Source organism: Lodderomyces elongisporus, chromosome 5 (assembly GCF_030384665.1).
Source record: "Lodderomyces elongisporus chromosome 5, complete sequence".
NCBI classification, from domain to species: domain Eukaryota; kingdom Fungi; phylum Ascomycota; class Pichiomycetes; order Serinales; family Debaryomycetaceae; genus Lodderomyces; species Lodderomyces elongisporus.
The window spans coordinates 1526338-1546378 of record NC_083677.1 but is presented as its reverse complement, the minus strand read 5'-3'; the positions used below and the strand labels follow the sequence as shown (position 1 = coordinate 1546378).

General features: G+C 37.4%; 8 protein-coding genes and 1 non-coding gene across 9 annotated transcripts; 3 read left to right on the top strand and 6 right to left on the bottom strand. All coding sequences in view use genetic code 12, as the record gives it.

Moving 5' to 3' along the window:
- Positions 1 to 210: 210 nt before the first annotated feature.
- VPS11 (Vacuolar protein sorting-associated protein 11) lies at positions 211 to 3543 on the bottom strand (the record flags this gene model as incomplete). The annotated part of the gene is made up of 1 exon (XM_001523074.1): positions 211 to 3543. The coding sequence occupies one exon, from the start codon at positions 3541 to 3543 to the stop codon at positions 211 to 213; it is 3333 nt and encodes a 1110-aa protein (XP_001523124.2).
- A 682-nt stretch (positions 3544 to 4225) lies between these two features.
- Positions 4226 to 4825, bottom strand: PVL30_004427 (uncharacterized protein; the record flags this gene model as incomplete). Its single annotated transcript, XM_001523073.2, has 1 exon — positions 4226 to 4825. One exon carries the CDS (start codon positions 4823 to 4825, stop codon positions 4226 to 4228), a length of 600 nt encoding a protein of 199 aa, XP_001523123.2.
- Positions 4826 to 5565: 740 nt separating this feature from the next.
- On the bottom strand, positions 5566 to 5637 carry PVL30_004426. Its single transcript has one exon. It is a non-coding gene; the product is annotated as a tRNA-Thr (tRNA).
- Positions 5638 to 6325: 688 nt separating this feature from the next.
- Positions 6326 to 7942, top strand: PVL30_004425 (uncharacterized protein; the record flags this gene model as incomplete). Its single annotated transcript, XM_001523072.2, has 3 exons — positions 6326 to 7379; positions 7813 to 7823; positions 7874 to 7942. 3 exons carry the CDS (start codon positions 6326 to 6328, stop codon positions 7940 to 7942), a joined length of 1134 nt encoding a protein of 377 aa, XP_001523122.2.
- A 259-nt stretch (positions 7943 to 8201) lies between these two features.
- Positions 8202 to 10310, top strand: YME1 (i-AAA protease yme1; the record flags this gene model as incomplete). The annotated part of the gene is made up of 1 exon (XM_001523071.1): positions 8202 to 10310. One exon carries the CDS (start codon positions 8202 to 8204, stop codon positions 10308 to 10310), a length of 2109 nt encoding a protein of 702 aa, XP_001523121.2.
- A 336-nt stretch (positions 10311 to 10646) lies between these two features.
- Positions 10647 to 12203, bottom strand: PRI2 (DNA primase subunit pri2; the record flags this gene model as incomplete). The annotated part of the gene is made up of 1 exon (XM_001523070.1): positions 10647 to 12203. The coding sequence occupies one exon, from the start codon at positions 12201 to 12203 to the stop codon at positions 10647 to 10649; it is 1557 nt and encodes a 518-aa protein (XP_001523120.2).
- A 678-nt stretch (positions 12204 to 12881) lies between these two features.
- On the top strand, positions 12882 to 15947 carry CDC68 (chromatin-remodeling protein; the record flags this gene model as incomplete). Its single annotated transcript, XM_001523069.1, has 1 exon — positions 12882 to 15947. The coding sequence occupies one exon, from the start codon at positions 12882 to 12884 to the stop codon at positions 15945 to 15947; it is 3066 nt and encodes a 1021-aa protein (XP_001523119.2).
- Positions 15948 to 16302: 355 nt separating this feature from the next.
- On the bottom strand, positions 16303 to 17214 carry PVL30_004421 (uncharacterized protein; the record flags this gene model as incomplete). The annotated part of the gene is made up of 1 exon (XM_001523068.1): positions 16303 to 17214. The coding sequence occupies one exon, from the start codon at positions 17212 to 17214 to the stop codon at positions 16303 to 16305; it is 912 nt and encodes a 303-aa protein (XP_001523118.1).
- Positions 17215 to 18076: 862 nt separating this feature from the next.
- PVL30_004420 (uncharacterized protein) lies at positions 18077 to 19801 on the bottom strand (the record flags this gene model as incomplete). The annotated part of the gene is made up of 1 exon (XM_001523067.2): positions 18077 to 19801. One exon carries the CDS (start codon positions 19799 to 19801, stop codon positions 18077 to 18079), a length of 1725 nt encoding a protein of 574 aa, XP_001523117.2.
- Between the last annotated feature and the right edge of the window lie 240 nt (positions 19802 to 20041).

Here is a 20041-nt window from a genome sequence, read left to right as displayed (position 1 = left end):
TATAGAGAAGTAAAAACTTGCTAAAAAAACATAGATAACCAAGACCAACTAGTGTCATAAAAGAACTTGTTTTTACTCTTCACTCTATCCATGCAGTGAAATATATAGAAATAGCTAACTATCAATAGATCACGCATTTTACCAAATGGTAACTTTTCTGTTTTTTCTTTTTTGTTTTTTGTTCTTCCTTTTGCCATAATTGAGCACTACTTAGTCTATAGTGATTGACTCATTCTCCATCACACCTTTGCCAATACTATCAGCGATATATCTAAATTTATCCGTACTCTCGTGTAAAGAATTGATAAATGGTTCGTACTGTTCTTTCAACTTGTATTGAGACCCTTTGACGTATTTCATTTCGTCAAGACTTTTTAAACATAGTGGACATTTGGATTTGGAGTCGTCATCGTCTCTAGCGTACACACTCTTGTGTGAGCTTTCTCCAATTCCGTGTCCATTATGGCCGCCATAGCTATTACTGCTGCCATGTGCAATTAGACTTGTTGAAAGACATTTTTGGTGAAACGAGTGCTTGCACTTGAAATGCACCATGGGAAAATCCAATTTCGCTTTGCATAGCGAACACTTGTTGTTTTGTATGATAAATGGGCGACTCGTCAACTCTGATACCTTTAATGAATTCTTGACAGATTCTTGCTCATACATTTCAATCAATTTCTCATTATTGCTTATTTCCTGTTGCTGGTTATTGAAAAGCTCCATGTAGTAATCTTTTACAATGCCAAAGGTAAGAAATTCGCGGGGCTCGTCACCATTGGTTAATAAATCAAGCAATTCCAACGGATCAACCAACTTATAGTGTCTCACTTGCTTGATAAGAGTCTGAATGTCGCCATCGCTCACTTTTTCGAAAACGGACTGTTTGGAAATTACAAATTCAAGCATGGTTTTGTATAACTGTGGTTTTCTTTCGCCATGTTTCTGCAAAATCCTGAAGCATCCTGCTACATCCTCCTTCATTTGATAAGTTGCAAATAGACCTTCTTCGTCGTTATTGCCTTCCTTTACCGAAACCTCGCCTGGTGAGAATTTGAACAAGTGGCTGAGGAGTAATACGGATTCATCATCTAGCAAGTGTTTGTATTGCTCAAGTAATACTTCTGCCTTGTTAAACCATTCTGACTCGCCGGTAGTCGAGTTTAAAGATAAGTAGACTTCAAACAAAGTCAAGAGAACTTCTTTTTTATCCGTGATACTCCCTTGAAATTTATCATATGCTTCAATGCAAGCCTCAAGGAATATGACAAACTCGTAGTTATGACTCTCGGTAAAGCTAGAAAAGATCAAATTTGGTTTCGGTGGTAGATAAGTCGGTTCGGCATTCTGCTGTCTGTTTGCAGATGTAGAGGAAGACAAAAATTCCTGGTCATCTTCTCTTGTCTCGGGTCGAATAAGTGACAAGTAGCTCAAAAATGATTGGTAATTGGATGGCTCGACTGAAGATTCTTTTTCAAGCGCTGTGTCGCCATTTTTTTCGCTGTTACTACTTATACTCTTTGCAGGCTCCTCAGGATCGCATGCCTTGTATTTACCTGTAAATACGTCTATAAGGAGCTCAGTAGTCTCAACTGGACAATTATCTAGTAAAGCTTTGGTATGATCAATCAAAATTAGTAACAAATCATCAATGGTTAAAGTCTTCATATATTTCAAAGCCAATTTGGGGCTTTTTAGTTCGTTTAGCTGCAAATCAACAATCAATTTCGATTGTTGTAGTTTATGAAGAAGCTTCAAAACTTGCGTATAAAAGCCAAACTCTTTGAATAGATTGATAATGAGTTGGAAATTTAGGTTTTGTAAGTTTTCTATGCTCAAATCAAGATTTTCAATAAAATGATCTAATTCATCCGTTCTCTGGAGCTTGCAAAGACAGCAAAGCAATAAAGTGATGTGGTCAATATCGGCAATATTTTTGTTATATAACCTTTGAAGGAACTTGACCAACGACTTCATATTTGAGGCATCTTTATACTTGGTAATCACGCCCATTATAAATTCAGCCATTGCATCGTCGTCTTTATTATCGTCGCCTTTATCTGTTCTTTTCATTATGTAGCCTCCCATTCCTCTTTCTCCGTGTCTTTCTTCACTTCTTTGAGCTCGTTCAGTTCTTCCTTGTATATTTTTGTTTGTCTCGTTCTTTTTCTTTTCTTCTTCCAAAAGTTCTAAACATTTGATATAAATGTCAATGGCTTCCTCATAGTATTGATCATTGTAAAGATGATCGGCATGTAAGTTCTGTATTCTTAACAATGTGCTTGTGGGAAGCTGTAGTTGTTTGGCCAAAGTAAAAGCCACAGAGAATAATCCTCTCTGAACAATTATCTCAATCTGTTGATTTGCGGGCTTTTCAAACACTTTGTACAAAACCCCATCGTTAGTTAGAATAAAGACATGTTTATTATCCAGCTTGAAAATAGCCTTCACTGCAATATCGTTAAGCAACAAATTTAAGGAAATGTGAAAGTTTCTCAAGTCAACAGCAATTATTCTCGTTTTCAACCCTTTGCCATCCTCTTCGGGGCACACCATAAAAACATGTTGACCTAATGCTATTATTCGTGACTTGAAAATGTGGAGCGGAATAGTTTTCACTTTTCTCTCTGCATTGTATTGCGTTAAAGAATCCTCCAGAGCAACCAATAGCTCTTCATTTCTTTGGTGTTTGTGTTTTTCTGATATCTCCAATGTTTTTCGTGTTCTTCGTGATTCTTGTATTTCTTGTATTTCTTTTGTTTCCTGTGTTTCCTGTGTTTCTTGTGTTTCTTGTTGTTGCAATAATTCACAACACCCTAATGCGGCTCCCTGTTTCCGTGAGAGAATATTAAGTGGTTTACCTTGATTCCTACCAGTTGTCGCTACGGTAATTACCTTTGAAGTTGTTGTAACATATAGGATTTGGTCGCTCTCGTCAATTTGTAAATTGGTAATAGGGTCACTTCCACTTTCATAAACTACCCTCTGTTTTGACCCACGATCTCGTAAAAGGTCTCCCCTGATTAGGATCACTTTGCCATCAGTATAGCCCACGGCAAGACACGTCAAGTCAAAGTTGAAAACAAAACAACTTACAGGAAATGAATTATCTTGAGACCCGCCACCAGTACCAGAGGCATGGTTGTACACTGATACTTGAGTTTGAAACTTGAACTTATATTCTGAGTACTCCAAGCTGGCGATATTCAATATTTTGGTAATGTCCCATAGCTTTATAATCAATGGAAACCCTTGTTTCTCTGCAAGGGTCACAACCAAGTTCCCAGAGTTGCGTAGTGGTTTAATAAATGTTATTCTATAATCCGAATCATATGCTTGAAATTGGCCCAACTTGGTGTAAGTTTGAGGGTCAATGATTTTCAACTCACAATTGTTGACGGCAATAATCAAGTATGTTTTTGTAGCACTTATCGCACTTAATGAAGGGTCCGAAAACAAAGGATCATCCGATTGAAACGCAGGATCCCTTACCGGGGTATAATCAAACAATTGGAACTGCGTCCACGTGGATAACAGTGTCATGTAAGTACGATATGTGAAGCTTTAGTTTTCTGCTACAAAGAAAGGTATATTTGAATTACGTGTCTATGTGTCTGTGTGTCTGTATGTCTGTGTGTGTGTGTCTATGTTTTTGAACTTCTTGGGCTCTTTGAAGTTCCAACGCGCCGCACATGAATATTACAATACCAACACCAAATTATCGTAATAGTATTATCTATACCTTGCACTACATATTCCACCATCTACTATCATTTCAACTAGCTCACACTGGCTTGTAAACACCCCTTTCCTTTTTCTTTTTTTCATTCTTTATTACTTTTTATCTCTTTGTTCTCTTCTCTACGACAATTTATCATCATCTAAGCATATATATCAATACAAATGCATATGCAAAATATAATGTATAACAATTGAGTCGGTTGAACAATTGTTGATGTCAAAAATCGAACTAAATTGTCTTTTTTTGTGGAGGGGACGGTCACTCAAGACTGTTTAAAGCAATCTCAAAGACCCACGCAATGGTTATAATGGGTGTCTGAGCGATAATGCGAGCAAATGTAAAACATGTGTGTGGATTTAGGAGCATCAATATTATACAACATGCAACTTGCAAATATTATCTTTGGTTTTTTTTTTATTCTATGTAAAGGGTAATTCATGGTGGGGAGATGGGATTGAAAAGAAAATCTGTTTTTACATCCGACTAGATTGTTTTTGTAGTATAATCGATTGTCTCAAGAGGTTTAACAGGTACTGTTGTGATAGAGATTGGGAGGATGCTAAAAGTTGGTTCCGTTGTTGGTGTAATGGAAAAGGAGCTTTTGCTTAAATGTGAAGAATTCTTGTCTGATGATGCTAGTAAACGTACATTATTACCGATCTTGAGTTTTCCCTTGTAAAAAAATTGGGCAAGTTGGTCAGAATGTTTCTTACACTTTATAACTTGATTCTCATCACAATTATATTTGGAGCGAACCAGTTTTATCAAGTCTTTAACCTGCTTCCAACAAATTTGATGTTTATATTTGTGATGCTGAGGATGCAATGAATCGAGTGAACTTACTAAAGCATCTTTATTCTGTTTTGTTTTAATTTCCACCTTCTCACTAGGATTTTCGCCATAGTGAACACTTTGATTGTTCTTTTCTTCTCTATCAATATCCTTAATGCTAGAATTATCTTCAGCTAATTGTTGTATAACAAGTTTTGTTTGGTTAATCTGTTTGTTACATAGCAATTGAGATGGGTATGCTTTGATAACATTTTTATATGGTTTATTAGCTGGTGTTATCAACAACAGCATGGATATATGAGCCAAATAAACCACTAATAACACCAAGTGTTTCATCTTTGATATATACATACATATATACAGATAAAAATCAGTCAAGATATCAAAAAAGAATAGAGGAAAATGAAACTGAAACTGACCTTGAATCCGAATTAGATTAAGTTCTGTTTATTGCTGCAAAAAAAGAAAAAAAAAAAAAAAGAAAAAAAAAAAGAAAAATAAAAGATAAAGATACAACTCGAAAGAAAGAGCCGCTTAAATGTTGTAACAATATGTTTTATTGGAATAAAGCTGTGAAAAGAGTCCATGATCTACAGACAATTTTCTAGTTTTGAGAAACTGACAACATACTGTCAATTTAGTCAAGAATTTTATCTTCTGTATTCATTGATATACTGAATCTATCTCATAATCATTTACAACAATGTATTTGAAAAAAAAAAAACATTTTTTTCGAAGTTTTTTGGTCATAATTTGTTTTAAAATTATGCTCCATTTAAAAGGGGCTTTTCTTTTTTCGCGTAAAAATTACAAATTACACCTGTATACTTGGTCTACAAAATCTAAAAGTTTCCCAAATACATATACCTTACCCTTACTAAACAATAGATACAAAATTTGCATTCAACAAAACCTTTACCAAGAGAGGTTTAAAGTAAGTAAGAGCGAAAGCTAAAAAGTGTCAAAAAAGATATAGAGTAAGCCCAAAAGCAAAAAAAAAAGAAAAAGAAAAGCTTTTGGAAAAAAAAAGTTGCTCACTGCCAGAATTGAACTAGCGATCTTTGCATTACAAGTGCAACGCTTTACCACTAAGCTAAGCGAGCTATTTTTAGTAGAAATAATGTAATATCTTTATTATATAGGTAAAGGTAAAACTTTTTAAGACACAATAACCTTCCCCTTTTTCTTTATTGTTGTTTTCTTTTATTATTATTTTGCTGAAAAGTTGGAAAGAATGTTGCAGATTTTAAAGAGCTTAACGTTTACTGTATTTACTCTTGTAAGCTCTAAAAGATACGTGAAACGTATGTATATTGAAACATCCCTTTAGCACTAAAACTGAGCTTTCTGTTTCTAACAAGGCAAGACGGAAAAAAAAGAAGAAGCATTTTTCTATGTGGGGAAAGTCGAAAGCGTCAATAAATTATTGCGCGTTTCGTAAAAAAAAAAAAAAAAAAAAAAAAAAAAAGAAAGGAAAAAATAGCCGAGACTACGAAATTGTGAGTTGTCAAATCACTCCGGAAAAAAAAAAAAAAACAGTGAGAGGGAAAACCGCAAATACCAGTTGAATCTTCAATCTGTCTCTTCTTTTTCCTTTTTTTTTTTTGGATTCATATTTTAGTATTTGAATTTTAATACAACGTGGAAATACTATTGCAAAAAATCTGTTAGTTGTGTCTTGTTACTTCTACCATACAAATTCCCTAACCCACCTGTTGCTTTTTTAAAATAGGTTTTTCATTTTTTTTTATTTTTTTAACATTTTTGTTTCTTGGTTTCCTTTAGAGTGTAATGACTAAATCAAAAGTTTTATTCATTGGTGACTTGAACAAAAATTTACCCGAATATGTTCAATTTAAAGACAAGTACGAGTGCATACACTACACATTGACAACAAAAGAGCAATTTGAAAAAGATCTTTCTACAAAGTTTCTGGATATAAGTGCAATATATGCTGCTTGGTTGGGATTTGTACCAATTGGGGGATTCAGAACTGTTATTGATACAGCACCAACCTCGTTGAAAGTGATCTCATTTTGCTCTGTTGGATATGACCATGCAGACGCAGAAGTCATGCAAGCAAGAAACATAGCCATGACCAATGTTCCAAGTGATGGCGCTGCCGAACCCGTGGCTGACTTGGTCACCTACTATACCATATCCGCATTTCGTCAATTCCATCTTTACAACAAGCAAACAACATTGAACACCTTGGACATTAGATACCAATTGGCGCATGGCCAATTGGAAAATAGTTCAGGGACAGTAAAAGCCGGTAGCGGGAAAGGCTATCATTTTGGAGAGACAATGTGTCAAAGACCTAATTTGTCGCCCAGAGGACATGTTGTAGCAATTGTTGGATTCGGCCAAATTGGGAGATTGATAGGTAGGAGATTAAATGAGCTTGGCATGAAGATTAAATATGTGAAACGCTCCAAATTGAGCAAAAAAGAAGAAGAGTCGTTGGGATACACAGCAGAGTATTTCCCCACCATTGTTGAGACCCAACCCGATTTGATCGTTATTGCATGTCCTGCAACACCAGAGACTTATCATATCATAAATGACAACCTTATTTCTTCAATTAATAAGCCATTTAGAATAATCAACATTGGACGAGGGACTGTTATAGACGAATCTGCGTTGTTGAAAGGTTTGCAAAACGGGAAAGTTTTGTTTGCAGGTTTAGATGTCTTTGAAGAGGAGCCCAAGATTAATCCGGAATTTTTTAGTAGAGAGGATGTTATGATCACTCCACATGTAGGTGCCAGTACTGAAGAAAACTTTGATTATACCGCGACACAAGCATTGAAGAACATAGATGATATATTGAGCGGTGGTAATGGTATAAGTAGAGTGAATTGAAGTTGGCCATGTATCTGCAATTGCGCAACAGTAGTTAGCACTAGTCTTTACCACCTATTTTTTTTTTCTTTTTTTTTTTTTGGTAAGCCTTTAGTACTTAATAATAGGTCTACATTATTAATAAAAACAGACGAAAACTATCTTTATGATGATTACGTATCAAGCACCTCTTAACCAAGAAGATCAACACCCACTCAAACACATACGTTAAAGTCGAAACCAAATACCAAATGCTTTGTTAATTGCTACTTGTACTAGTGACATTTTTTTTTTTATATTCTATTACTACATATTTTAATTCCTGGCAAGCCTGTTGGGTTCATCACTACCATTCCAAATGAGAGGGTGTACATTTTCTAACCAAAAGAAATCATCTTTTTACCTCTCACGTATTACTAAACGTTTTAGGTTAGCAAACGACGAGGTATTTATACATAAATGAATAAATAATCGTATACATAAACATAAATATAGTATGCTAAACTTATGGCAGTCTATCTTCCTCAAATGCCAACAATATCACAACGTATCGTTTATATGTAAAAGACTAAAATCTTCTGCCAAATTTTCCGAGGACCAAAAGAGAGGGCAAAAAGAAAGGCATAAAAAAAATTGATGCAGACACACCAAAAAAAAAAGAGAGAGAGAGAGAGAAACATATGGAAACGAAAACTGTGACCCTCGCACAAAAAGAGAGAGGATCATGAAAATCTCATATTCTCAAAACTCAACTTCTCAAATCTGAAGTTGGAACTTTACTAAAGAACCTTCAAATCGATCGACATCAAGGGTTCGTCAACACATGAATACACTTATAAGTCGTACATTAGCACGCTACACGTGCCTACCCATGATTGGTAGTAGTAGTAGTAGCAGTAGCAGACATGCCATAGCGCGGGCGCTCTCAACAAGAGCATCACAATTTGGATGGAACAAATTACAATCGCCACTGAAGGTAACGCGGAAGGCAAACGCTATACAACAACACCGTTTACTTTCAAACTCGGCTTTATTGCAACTTCAGAAGCTGGAGATTGAAGCCAACAAGAATCTCAACAACCCTGTGGCACAATATCAATTTTACAAACTTTTATTAGCCCACAACTACCCACAAGTCGTCATTGAGAGGTACGAGAATGGCAAAGTAGCATCATCGCGCGAAAGTGCCGAGTTGTATGTGGAAGCTTTAAGAAAAGTCGGAGATAGAGCTAAGGCCGATCATATTGCTAGCACCTTAGCTCAACATGGCTACCAACAGCAAGGACAAGGCCTGGGTCAAAGCTCTAATCAAAGTAATGGGTTTCCATATGGGTTTGGTTCGAGACATGAACCCGTACACGTTGTTGTAAGTGAATCCTTATTGACAGTTTTATCGAAATGGCTCAAGTGGCTTATACCAGTTGCCTTGATCACTTATGGTGCCACTAATGCATTCAACTACCTTGTCGAAAATGGCACTATTTTCAAAAATGCAGAAGTTAATGACAAATCGGTCGATGTTAGTCAAAGTACCGTAAGATTCAAAGACGTTCAAGGTTGTGACGAGGCTAGAGCAGAATTAGAAGAGATTGTGGAATTTTTGAAAGATCCTTCAAAGTTCACTGGATTAGGTGGTAAATTGCCAAAAGGTGTTTTACTTACTGGGCCACCAGGTACTGGTAAAACCTTATTGGCAAGAGCTACTGCCGGTGAAGCCGGTGTTCCATTTTTCTTTATGTCAGGTTCCGAGTTTGATGAATTATACGTTGGTGTAGGTGCCAAAAGGATTAGAGAATTGTTTGGCCAAGCGAGAGAGAAATCTCCTGCAATTATCTTTATTGATGAATTGGATGCAATTGGAGGCAAGAGAAACCCTAAGGATCAAGCATATGCCAAGCAGACCTTGAATCAACTCTTGGTTGAGTTAGATGGTTTTAGTCAGTCAACAGGTATCATTATTATTGGTGCAACTAATTTTCCCGAGTCCTTGGATAAAGCCTTAACTAGACCTGGAAGATTTGATAAAGAAGTTATTGTGGACTTACCAGATGTCAGAGGAAGAGTTGATATCTTGAAACACCACATGGAGAATGTTGAAACTGCTGCTGACGTTGATCCTTCAATCATTGCCAGAGGAACCCCAGGTCTCAGTGGTGCAGAATTGATGAATTTGGTCAACCAGGCTGCTGTGCATGCCTCGCAGTTATCTGCACCAGCAGTTGACATGTCTCATTTTGAGTGGGCAAAGGACAAGATCTTGATGGGTGCAGCCAAGAAAAAAATGGTTATTACTGAAGAGTCTAGAATTAATACAGCGTACCATGAAGCGGGACACGCCATTATGGCTATGTTTTCAGCAGGTGCTACTCCATTATACAAGGCAACAATCTTGCCTAGAGGTAGAGCATTGGGTATCACTTTTCAACTTCCTGAGATGGACAAGGTCGATATGAGCAAAAAAGAATGTTTTGCTAGATTGGATGTTTGCATGGGTGGTAAAATTGCCGAAGAAATGATCAATGGGAAAGAAAACGTGACTTCCGGATGCTCATCCGATTTGAGTAACGCCACAGGTGTCGCCAGAGCAATGGTTTTATCGTATGGTATGAGTGACAAGATTGGTCCCGTGAAGTTGAGTGATGATTGGGAAAGTTGGTCACAAGAAATCAAAAACTTGGCAGACAACGAAGTTAGAGAGTATTTGTTAAAGAGTGAAGAGAGAACAAGAAATTTGCTCTTGGAAAAGAAATTGGAATTGAAGCGTTTGGCCGAGGGTTTGTTGGAGTATGAAACATTAACAAAAGACGAGATGGACAAGATTGTGAAGGGTGAGCCAATAAATAAGCCCAAGATGGTTAGTAATACTGTAATCAAGAAATCAGGAGAAACTAAAGATGGATATAAAGATGTGCTAAGCTTTAAAGATGCATAATTTTAGGCGGTGAGAGAATGGTCATATCCTTGTGATTAATTCAGATGTAAATAAGTTATAGACTCGACTGCATTGAAACTTTTACTGTGTAGGTTAAATATTTTGTTGATTTTTTTCATTTTCATCTTCATTTTCATCTTCATTTTCATATTCATTTTCATATTCATTTTCATTTTCATTTTCATTTTCAATTTTTTTTGTTCTTCATTCATTGTTGATTAATAAGTTCAATTATAGATTTAAAAGTGAATCCGGAATTTACCGATTTTCACACAGCTCAATCAGCGTAAAAACAATCAGCACACAAAAATGTTTTTGTTATTTTTTTTACAATTTCTACTGGGTGGTTCCCACACCTTCTTCTTCTTTCTTTTGCGTTGCTCTTTCGAGTTGTCTGCTTCGGTCAAAGTACAAGTTTGGATGGTTTATATGCTCCATTTGAGCTGGTTGCCCAGCTTTGCTTTGAGCAAGTAATTCTTTTTGATGTGTTAGTTCAAATACACGAGTACAAGCAATTGTATATTGTTGCTTTTGTACATTATCCATGATCAGGTTAATATCTTCAATATTCTTAATACCCTTATCTTCGAAAGTCTGCTTTAACTGAGCTTCAGTGAAATCCCTATATGGACACCCGTGAAACTCTTTGGCTCTGGGTTTGGGTTTGTTCAAAATGGTTGCACAATCCCATGGTCTATAATTGATTCTAGCACCTTCTAATCCGTATTGATGTCTAATGTTATACTTGTACTCTTTGTTAAATGTTTCTTGTGACATGTTACCGTTTTTAGTGAATTGCTGTGCCCAAAATTTCAATGCCTCATCAACGTTCAAGCCAATACCTTTAAGGAAAATTCCAAGTTGTTGACGACCGGTATATTTCAAGTGTGAGTTGATGGACAAATTGCGTTGTAAATGTGTAGCACAAAGGGGGTAATGCGACATAATTTGTTTGGATGTTATGGTGACAGCATTGATATCCGAGGCCAACTCGCTATTAACATCTGTTTCATATTGGAAGCTGGCAAAGTTTTGTGACAAACTATTGAGTAAGGGAAGAAGTCTATCGTCTTCTTCTAGTCGAGGAATTGCTTGGAACGTACGAATGAGTATTTGGTTCAAGTTCTCTTGAAACTCAGCTGCCAATAGATTCAACTGCAAACTTGTAGGTAAATAGCCATAACCTTTATGCAAATACACCGATCTACTGGAAACCAATTGAGTTATCTTTTCAAATGGTAATTTAATAAAATTCTCTCGAGTCGACATCATTTGTCTCACTTGGTCATTAGTAAACGGTGTCTCGCCATCAGAACTATATTGTTGCTTGAGTATGTGTCCGCTTGCTGCAAATAACTTTTCAAAAAGTTCAGTTCTTTCTTCTCTCGAAATATATGACCAGGGAAGTTTATACAGGTTTAATTCAATAAATTCCTTTTGCTCCTTAGGTTGCATGATGTTGTATCTGATTCTAAACAAAATGGTTTCATTTTTGATAAATTTTCTTCTCAACTCCTCGCTTCTGCAGAACACCAATCGAAGTATGAAATGACTGTAATAATCCTTCATCCTTTCCTGAATAATCACATGCTCAGCGGCTGCACCAGAGGGACTCAAGGGCATATACTTGAGAAGTAAAGGTCTGATGGCTGATTCCATATCTGCTGGTGTCTTGGATCTCGCTATACACGATTCAATCTCGATAAGGATTTTGAGCCTGTCGATAGCCCATTTTTCAAACTCCTCAAGCGTGATTTCTTCTGTTGGAGGTAAATCATAAAACGAAAGCCTTGACGAGAATAGTTTTGGTAGGTTATATTGTATTTTGGAAGATATAGCTTTCTCCTCGAAATTCCTTCTTCCCGCAGTCTTTCTCTTTACTTGACGAAACATTGCAATGAGTGGAGAAACCCAAAGGGATTTTTTGTAGTGACTATGTTGAACAAATTTGAATTTACCACTAGCTGATTCTATTTCAGATTCAGATTTAGATCCAAGAGAGTTGGTTATCCTTTTTTTATTTATATTTCTATGTTTATTTCTATGTTTATTTTTGCTTGTTATTAAATTTTACATCTATTAATTTTGTAGTTTGGAAATTACAAATTCCAATTTGAAAACAACGCGCCTCTACTTGATGTTATTGAAAATAAAATTTTAAATTCTGCAATAGCAAAAAAAATACAAAAAAAGAAACGGAACGCGTCAGTGTCACGATAAATCTACGACACGACATTTGTCACGGCTGTTGATAGAAGCGTATAGAGAAAGTGAACGACAAAGAATAAGAGAGACAGAGACATACAGACAAACAGAGCAGCAGCAGCAGCAGCAGCAGCAAAAAAAAAGTTCAAGATCGAGAGGCAGGAAACCACCAGACCTTTTTTTTTTTTTTTTTCAATCTTTCACTCACACTTTGAGCATTGTTAATCACCCGGCGCATTTCCTTAAGTTTTGCTATTTATACAGTAGGCATTTAGTGCTCAACTTTCAAATTAAACCAGGAATTAAATATATATAAATATATACATATATATATATACGTATATATATATAAATTTCAAAGTCAAGATGTCTGATGTGCATATTGATACCAATGTGTTTTACAAGAGGTTGTCAATCCTTCAACGTGAGCTTGCGGAGGCAAAAATCCCCCAAGGGTTGGTTATTGTAGGAGCACGCAATGACGACAATACCTACAAAAAATCGACTGTTTTGCAAAACTGGTTACTAGGATACGAGTTTGTCCATACAGCTATATATTTCACACCAACCAAATGTATTTTCATCACGTCTGAAGGAAAAGCAAAATATTTGAAGGGCCTTACAGAGCGCCCAGAGCCCATTGAACTATGGACAAGAACCAAAGATGTCGAGAAAAACAAGCAACTTTTTGTTGACTTGATTGATGAAATGAAAAAAGTTAACGAGGAGTATGGTACAATTGTCAAGGACAAATATACTGGTAAGTTCCTTGAGGAATGGCTCGAAGTCAGCAAAGATTCTGGATTAAAGCAAGTTGATTTGGCATTAGTTGTGTCCAAGGCCTTGGAGATGAAGGATTCTGACGAGTTTGAAAGCACCAAGATTGCATCTAATGCGAGCGTGGTGATGATGGACTCGTTTGTCAATGAGATGATGACCATTGTTGATGAGGAAAAGAAAATCACCAATGCGCAATTGACTGACCAAGTTGAAGACAAGATTGAGAATAACAAGTGGTATTTGAAATCCAAATTGGGCAAGAGTCTTTTACAGCAAATCAAGGACTTTGACCCAGAGCTCTTGGAGTGGTGCTATTCTCCAATTATCCAAAGTGGTGGCGAGTATGACTTGAAACCTAGTGCTGTGTCAACTGAGAAAACCTTGGTGGGAGATGGTGTGATTCTAGCATCGATTGGGTTGAGGTATAAATCGTATTGTTCAAATATTGGTCGTACTTTCTTAATTGACCCCACTAAGGAAATGGAAGCCAACTATGATTTTCTCCTCAAACTTCAAGAACACATTAGCAAAAATTTGTTAAAGAGTGGTTCAAAGGGTAAGGACGTTTATGCAGGGGCTTTGGAATTTATCAATAAAGAAAACCCTAACTTGGCTGCCAATTTTACCAAAAATTGTGGTTGGTTAATCGGTATTGAGTTCAGAGACTCAACGTTTATTCTCAATGCGAAATCTGAGAGGGTTTTGGCCGATGGCCAGATCATATCACTCACCATTGGTTTCCTGAACATACCCGGAGGAAAGAAGAAACCATACTCAGTTTTGGTTACTGATACTTACAAAATCAGTGTTGATCAACCTATATTGTTGACTAATTCTCCGAAAGCCCGCTCCGAAATATCATTTTTTTTCAACGATGAAGATGAAGGATCTGCAAGTAATACCACTGCTACGAATAATAGTACTAATGCACAAGCAAAATCATCGAATGCAACAATCAAAGCAGAAAGGAAACCAATCATCGAGGCAGGCGACAATTCCAAGATCCTTAAATCGAAATTGAGACATGAGAATAACAATGCCGACGACAAGAATGCTGAAAAGGTGAGACAAGAAATTCAATTGAAATTGCACGAGAAGAGAACACAGGAAGGGCTTGCGCGGTTTTCGAAAGCTGATGCGACAGATGCATCTGATTACAAGCCAGTTTTTAAGAAATACGAATCTTATGTGCGTGAATCACAGATTCCAAACAGTGTGTCTGATTTGCGAATTCACATTGATTACAAGAACCAAACCATAATTTTGCCCATTTCTGGACGTCCTGTTCCATTCCATATAAACGCATACAAGAGTGGATCGCAAAATGAAGAAGGCGATTATACCTATTTGCGGTTGAATTTCAACTCACCTGGTGCAGGTGGTAATGTTACCAGAAGAGTAGAGCTTCCTTATGAAGATTCGCCAGATAATACATTCTTGAGGTCGATCACTATTAGATCCAAAGATCGTGATCGAATGGTTGATGTTTTCAAAGCCATTCAGGACTTGAAAAAGGACTCAGTAAAGAGAGACCAAGAGAGAAAGCAAATGGCCGATGTTGTGACACAAGCAAATCTTATTGAGTTTAAGGGCTCACGTGTTAAGAAATTGGATAATGTATTTGTTAGACCAACTCCGGACACAAAAAAACTTGGTGGTGTTTTGCAAATCCACGAGAATGGTCTTCGATATCAATCTAGTTTCAGGATGGACCAAAAAATTGATGTTTTGTTTTCCAACATCAAGCACTTGTTCTTTCAACCTTGTAAAGATGAATTGATTGTGCTTATCCATTGTCACTTGAAGAATCCGATCATGATTGGTAAGAGAAAGACTTTTGATTTGCAATTTTACAGAGAAGCAAGTGACATGGCATTCGATGAGACTGGAGGTAGAAAGAGAAAGTACAGATATGGGGATGAAGACGAATTGCAACAAGAGCAAGAAGAAAGAAGACGCAAGGCATTATTGGATAAAGAATTTAAGCAATTTGCCGAATTGATTGCAGATTCCTCTAATGGATTGGTGGATTTGGATATCCCATTTAGAGAATTGGGATTCCAAGGTGTTCCATTTAGATCATCTGTGTTGTGTATTCCTACAAGAGATTGTCTTGTACAATTGATTGACCCACCATATTTGGTTGTGACTTTGGAAGAAGTCGAGATTGCGCATTTGGAAAGAGTGCAATTTGGATTAAAGAATTTCGACTTGGTGTTTGTGTTTAAAGACTTTGCCAAGCCTGTGGTGCATATCAATACAATTCCAATGGAGTTACTTGAGGATGTCAAGTCGTGGTTGACAAATGTTGATATCCCGCTCAGTGAAGGTCAAATGAATTTGAATTGGGCACAGATTATCAAAACGGTTCAAGCAGATCCATACCAATTTTTCCTTGATGGTGGATGGTCATTCTTAACAGGTACCGGTGAGTCTGATGAGAGTGATGAGGAAGATGAAGAGAGTGAGTTTGAAGCAAGTGACGAAGATCCACAGGATGAAAGTGAGAGTGAAGACGACTATGCTAGTGATGAGGATGGAAGTGATTTCTCGGGTAGTGATAGTGAAGCAGAAAGTGAAGAAAGTGGTGAAGACTGGGATGAAATGGAAAAGAAAGCTGCCAAGGCCGATCGCCATTCTGCTTACGATTAGAATAATCTCAGATGCTCAGCTTGAGAAAAGAGGAAGAGGAGGAGGAAGAGGAGGATTAGGGGTGTGTGTGTGTGCATGGAGTGCTTTGTATGTTTGTACTTTTCATTTGTAAGTTTATGTGTTGTTGCGAATAAATGATTATTCAGTTTAAATAATAAACAATCAGTCAAATAAGTTAGTAAATAAGTAAGTGAGTAGCTAAGAAGTAAAATAGGTAAAGAAAGAAAAGTAAGAAAAGTAAAAAAAGTAAAAAAAGTAAGGAAAGATAGGAAAGAATAAAAAAGAACGGAAAGAATGACGGGAGATATATAAGAATAAAAATAAATAGTTCAATAATATAGAGTAGGGCCGGTTTCTATGACAAGTCTATTGATTTCCACATATCTTTAAAGTTCCACCATGAAGCGCCACATCCACATAAACCAACCCAGAAGGGAGTCAAACATCCGTCTCTTAAGCACCAATGCAAGACCAATGGCAATTGAATTGCATTTTTAAACAATGTAATCTGCCACGTTTTGTTGCTCCATTTACTCACAGGTGTTCTTCTCAACAATTCGACAATCTCAATTACCAAGTAGGCACCCCATACACGGCAACACCATATATAAGTTTCAATACACCAATATGGATTATCACCCGTACCGACCCAGTCGTGGTCTGTAAGCCAGCCTGCATTTTCAAATAATTCCAAAACGATACAATTTACTGCTTGGACAAAATTGACAAATCTGTCAACCTTGGGTGTAGTGGCGCTGGGGTTGCGCCATGATTGGAACTCGTCAATAGCCCATGGCATGTATTTGATGGAGTCCGTCAATCTATTAAAAATACGCACATCGGCAAGGTAGGAGTTAATTTTCTTTAAATGAAATGCAAGTTGCGAAGGTTTCTGCTGTGACTCGGGCACTGGTACTGGTTTGGGTTGGTTCAATATCTTACTTTCAGATGTGTTCACTCCCAACTTACCTGCACCACTCTTTACTATCTGAAGTAGTTTGTATCGTTGTTCACGCAAAAATTGCAAGATATTGTATTTGTTATTGAGAATTGCGGAGATCAATAACGAAAAGTAGCATAGAAAATAAAGGTTCTGATCCACTGTAGATGTTTTGGAAAGAACCTTGTCGTTAATTTCTTGGTAAAATTTTCTGCTAAAGACAGATTTTTTGAGCAATTGTGTTAGTTGGAGGATTACGTGCAAAGGAAGCACAGTCTTGGAGCGTGGTTTATATGGCAAAGCCAACGAAGCATCAACAAGTCCCATGTCTTAGATTCAAGAACTCTGTAGTACCACTTCCGAAAAGATTATATTAAAAAAAGAACAACAATTTTGAAGAAAGTAAAAGAGAAAAGAAAGAAAAAAAAGAGAAGAATGTGTAAATTTGAAAAATTGGATTATAGATTATAAATTTCTTTTTCTCTTTCTGGGGTAAGCCTCGATGTGTGGTGGTGGATGCAGTAAACTATGAATCTATTGTTGTGAAGCATGGTGCAAGATAGGACACACACACACACGCACACACGCACACACACATACACAAGCATACATACAAACACAGTATTGCGGTGAGGATGCACCGGTAACCGGCCAAAGGTCCGACGCACCTCGGTCCAAACCAAACCAAAATAAATAAAAAACAAAGCAATATACCATTTCGTCAAAGTAAACTCAAATGGGTAAAAAGAACCCTTTGTCTTTGACTATACTTTTGAACTGGACAAGAATACTAGTGATGAGTTTGACCAATAAGGTATATGACAAAATTTTGTTTTCCTATTCTCAAGCAAATAAAAAAATAGATAATAATAAGAGGCAATATTAAAATAGTTATCCTTTTCTTCCTCTTCTTCTTTTTCTACTTCCATTTTGTTTCTATATTTCCTTTTTGCACCAAGCAAAGTAATATCTTGTTTATAAAAGAAAAAAAAGAAAACTATGTAATCAATCACGAACTGAAAATAAATAATATACAAAAAATCAAGTATGTAAAACCTCTTCACAAGAGTCGACGATAATGATTGTGACGAGATAAAGTTAGATAAAGTTAGATTAGGTCAGCTCAGGTTAGCCCAGCTCAGGTTAGCCAAGGTAAGGCAAAGAGGTCTTGCCTCTCTGTCTTTGGCGTTTAAGCTAGATCAGGCATCCCATCAGCTGAGTGGATGATAGTCGTGCCGGAACCCTTTTGGTGCGATATGTTACTCTTTAGCTGTTCCAAAGTGATTCCTTCTTTTCTAGCATATTCCTCTCTTGCGTGTTCGTCAGCTGATCCAACCGTTTCCAACACCAATTCATTAACTTCCTCCACATCATCGTATACTTGTGGCAACACAAGGTTCAAGATAACACCAATAATACCGGTGACTGCAAAACCCGACTCCATAACAAGTACAATGGCGTTAAAGAACCCTGTGAGAGCGTGGTTGTCACCTGAATAAGTGAATACATTGTCAAACCATGTTGGAACCAAGGTTGCACCCAAACCAGGCAAGACGGCAGCAGTGAGCACAAAACGGTCACGTCTGGTGAACTCAGTAGATGAGATAATCTTGATACCTGAGATCATCACCGAAGTGAAAAGGAAACTTGTCATTCCACCAAGCACTGGCTTAGGGATCGAGACAATAGCAGCAGCGAATTTAGCAAAGATTCCCATGATCAAAAGAAAAAAGGCACACCAGTACCCGGCAACACGGTTGGCACACTTGGTAATGGCAATAACACCATTATTTTGAGCAAAAACAGACATTGGCGTCACAGTCATCAAGCCTGCCAAGATTCCATTGAGACCGTCTGCAAGGATACCACCTTGGATACGTGAGTCGTAAACTTCACCCTCGACTTCCAATCTCGAAACATCCGATGTTGCAGTGATATCACCAATAGCCTCCATCATCAAAACCACATACACGGCTAAGAATGGAAGTATTGCTGGGCCGTAAACTTCCAATTTAAAAGTCTCGACCCAAATGAAACTTGCAGTCTTTGCAGCAGAGATAGTTGAAGAGTCAAAGTAGCCACAAGCAGCTGCAACAATACATCCAACAAGTAAACCAACAATGACTGCACAACTCTTCATGATTGGTGCACCAAACTTTTCAGCCAAGATGATTGAAACGTAAACCAAAAAGCCCAAACCAATAAACTGTGCCGATCCCCATGGTTTGGAGAATTTACCCATGGTACATGTGTCTCCAACACAACCAGAACCACCAACCCAGTCTTCAAAGCCTGTTTCCAACAAGTGTACACCAATCAAAGTGACCACGGGACCGGTCACCAATGGGGGAAACACTTTTTGCAAGATTTTCGCAGGCATGAATGAAAGCAAGATTTCGAGTAAACCGCATACTATAGCGCTGGCCAAGATCTTACCATATCCATCGGGGCATGGTAAGTGAGTGCCGTCATCGGCAACGGGGCAAACGCCGGCAGTGTACATCATGGGGAAGGCGTTGTTGGTAACGGCCAATGTAGCAAACGAAGGACCACAAACTGACAAGAGACCAGTTCCTAAATAGTATGGTGTACCAATGATGTGAAATCTAGTGATTTGGATACATGACAAAATGGCCGAGACAATCAACACTGTTGACACTAGATATTGTTGAGTTTCTGCGCTCAAGTTTGCAGCTGAACTAATTAATATGGGCGGGGAGACAAGTCCACCAATCATGGCCAATGCGTGTTGCAACCCTAAAAGCGCACCCAATAAAATGGGCATGTCTGAATTGAGACCAAAGAATGGCTGTGTCTTTGGTTCTTTGGAGACGAATGGGATATCTGGGGTGAATAGATATTTGTAGTCGTAGTCACCAACGAGACCATCCTTAGTGGTCCATTTGCGAACCATTCGCGTGATGGTAGCCTTGAAGTTGTACATGGTCAAGGAGAGGAGAAGAAGTAGTAACTGTTGTTATAGTAGTGATGGTGATATAAGATTCAGTTACTTATAATAACAGTAGTAGCAGTAGTAGTAGTAGTAGTAGTAGTAGTAGTAGTAGTTGATATTGTTTTAGGATTGATGGAGTTTCAACGGTTGCCAATATTTGTAAAAAGAAAGGAAATGTAGATTATTTATATATTGAAAAAC